Source organism: Nanorana parkeri, unplaced genomic scaffold (genome assembly GCF_000935625.1).
Source record: "Nanorana parkeri isolate BGI_ZX_2015 unplaced genomic scaffold, ASM93562v1 scaffold1064, whole genome shotgun sequence".
Lineage (NCBI taxonomy): Eukaryota > Metazoa > Chordata > Amphibia > Anura > Dicroglossidae > Nanorana > Nanorana parkeri.
Window position 1 is genome coordinate 83,573 of NW_017307332.1, and position 3,009 is coordinate 86,581.

General features: G+C 43.3%; 1 protein-coding gene across 1 annotated transcript in view; it reads left to right on the forward strand.

The window, feature by feature from the left end:
• The first annotated feature begins 1,478 nt into the window (after positions 1-1,478).
• The window catches only part of NKX6-1 (NK6 homeobox 1), a 5,164-nt gene continuing 3,633 nt past the window's right edge, over positions 1,479-3,009 (forward strand). Inside the window, exon 1 of the mRNA XM_018567566.1 lies at positions 1,479-2,115. Within this exon, the coding sequence (XP_018423068.1) occupies positions 1,485-2,115 (631 nt within the window). The 5' untranslated portion in view covers positions 1,479-1,484. The remainder of the gene's footprint in view (positions 2,116-3,009) is intronic.

Here is a 3,009-nt window from a genome sequence, read left to right on the forward strand (position 1 = left end):
GGAATCTATCTATCTATCTGTCTATCTAATATGTATGGAATCTATCTATATCTATATATCTATCTATCTATCTATCTATCTATCTATCTAACTATCTATCTATCTATCTATCTATCTATCTATCTATCTAATATGTATAGAAGATAGAGAAATAGAAAGATAGTTGTAATATGTATGGAATATCTCTCTAACTGATTGATGAGAGAGTTAGAGAGAGAGAGAGGGAGAGAGTGGGAGAGAGAGAGAGAGAGAGAGAGAGAGAGAGAGAGAGAGAGAGAGAGAGAGAGAGAGAGAGAGAGAGAGAGAGAGAGAGAGAGAGAGAGAGAGAGAGAGAAGAGAAGAGAGAAGATAGATAGATAGATAGATAGATAGAGAGATAGATGATAGATACTTTTGTGCCATGGCCTCTTCACCATTAGGCGAGTTGAGTCTCCTTTTGGCCATGCCAATACTCTACTTAACACATTGCCCATTGCCATATGGCACTTCATTAATCCATTGATTGACCATTGACGGTGCGGTGGTGTTCTCCATCCCAGTGTTTGACCACAGTGAAGAGATGGGCTTGTCATAAAAAATAAACTCCCCATCCTCTCCAGCGATGTGACTCATTTGGAAAGCTGTTCACTAGACAAAAGTGGGGGTCTTCGATTTTCTTCCACAGATCATTTACCAACGAGGCATCAATGATCACACTACACCAAGAGACGCGCCTAATATGCAAATGAAGCCGGGCTCTTCTCCCGACGGGACTGATTCACCAGCCAATCAGAACGTGAGGTGGGATCTGCGGCACGTCACTTCACCAGCATCCCCTCCATTGGTCTTGTGCTATAGGTGAAAGCAGACACGCCCCCGCTGGGTGATTGACAGCTCAAAGTTGTCCCTCCATCCCCTCGCCTTAAGGAGGTGGTAGATGTAGAAAAGACTGTATTACCTTTGAGAGCTTGGTCTGTGTTGTCAGATAGGGGGAGAGTGAACAGAAAGAAGGTAAAGAGGTGGGAGGAGAGAGAAAAGTGCCTTCAGACTCGGAGAGGGTTATGTGAAATCACACAGCAGCCCAAAGTGCTTTTAGCTTGCTGGATGTGAGCTGTGAGCGCATGTGAGTAGCAGGGAGGAGATGAAGAGGTGATCAATGTGTGCAGCTTGTCTGATGGAACTTGGAGCCCCTGCTTCCTGTACTGCAGTCCACAGCTCAGCTAACTTTGCCTCTACGTGGAATCTGTATTAAGGACAATACATGACTGCACATCACACTGATCCCTCCAAGCTTGGGACTGGACCCCGCCATTGATCCTTCCCTCTGCTGGCACAGGGAGTGTGGATACAACTCTTTGACTTCTAAAGCTTTCGAGGAAAAGAGAGACAAGACTCCAGACTACTTTCCTCCTGCTGATGAACTAGAAGAACCAGCGTTTGTTAGACGTCCCTCCATTGTCCTTCCATTTGTTTCCCAGTATTGTGTGAATCTCACTTGCCCGGTGATGTTAGCTCTAGGGCAGATGGATGGCACAAGGCAGAGCGCTTTCCTCCTCAGCAGCCCTCCCTTGGCAGCTCTACATAACATGGCAGAGATGAAAACTCCTCTGTACCCAGCCTATGCTCTGCCCAGCCAGCCCTGTTCCTCTTCTGCCTCCTCGTCATCCTCGTCCTCTTCTTCATCCTCCTCACCTTCTCCGCCACTGGGATCGCCAACTCACGGGTCCCTGAAGCTTTCGTCCTCTTCACCTTCCTCTGGTGGCCTGTCCTCTCTGGGCACCCCACCACCCCACGTCTCAATAGCTACCCCCCATGGAATCCAGGACATCCTGAGCCGGCCATTGATGCACTGTCTGCCCTCTCTGGCAGGGACAACTCTGACCTCCAGCACTTCTGTGTCCCCAGCTGCTATGGCCTCTACCTCCTCTCCTGCTGGCCTCCTGGCAGGGCTCCCCCGATTTAGCAGCCTAAGCCCTCCTCCACCACCCCATCCTGGACTCTACTTCAGCCCCAGTGCAGCAGTCGCTGTGGCCCGTTACCCCAAACCTCTGACAGAACTACCAGGCAGGACCCCAATCTTCTGGCCAGGAGTGATGCAGAGTCCACCATGGAGAGATGCCAGGCTATGTGCACCCCGTAAGTATTACATGTTGGGTCAGGGGCTGATGGGCACAAACTAACATTAAGTACCAATGTTAGGAGCAGGCCTGGGAGATGTTCAACACTGATGGAATATGTGAGAAATTAAAATCGTTATAAAGTATAAATATTTGTTAAAAAGATTTAGAAATTGTAAATCTACATTTACATTAAACAGATTTTTTTTTTAAAATGTAATGATACCTTTATACTAAGCAGATTTGGAAATCGTAATTCTACATTTATATTAAACAGATTTAGAAATTATAATTCTACATTTATATGAAACAGATTTAGAAATGGTAATTTCTACATTTATACTAAACAAATTTAGAAGCTGCAATTCTATACAATAAACAGGTTTAGAAATTATAATTCTTCATTTACTTTGACAGTTAAAAAGTAATTTTTATGTGTGAGCAATTTAAAATGCTGGACGCTATTTGAAATCCACTGCAGTACAGTATAACAAAGATTATTCCATGAAGAATAAGTATACAAAGTGTTTTTTTTTAGAAATCTAGTCAGGAAAAATATTCAGGAAATATTCCAGTTAAGAACTATAGCAGAGTAGTATTTTATAAACTGAGGAGCAACTTTTTATTATATAAATGTAACTGATGGAATTTGTGAATAAGTCTTTCCTTAAAAATTAGAAGTACATAATGGAGTTTTTACAACCGTGTTTTGTTGTGTCTCTTTCAAACCTGCATGTACAAAATATCACAAACCCCATTCAGGGAAACAACAAGCAGTTACATCACAGGAACAAGCGTGTTATCTTTCTTACTGGATGTGGTTTAATTATTTGACTGTACATCAAAAGGATTCACTTTGGTGTGTCATCTGTGCAAAAATCACGGCTATAACTATATTTAAAAGTAACCAAAA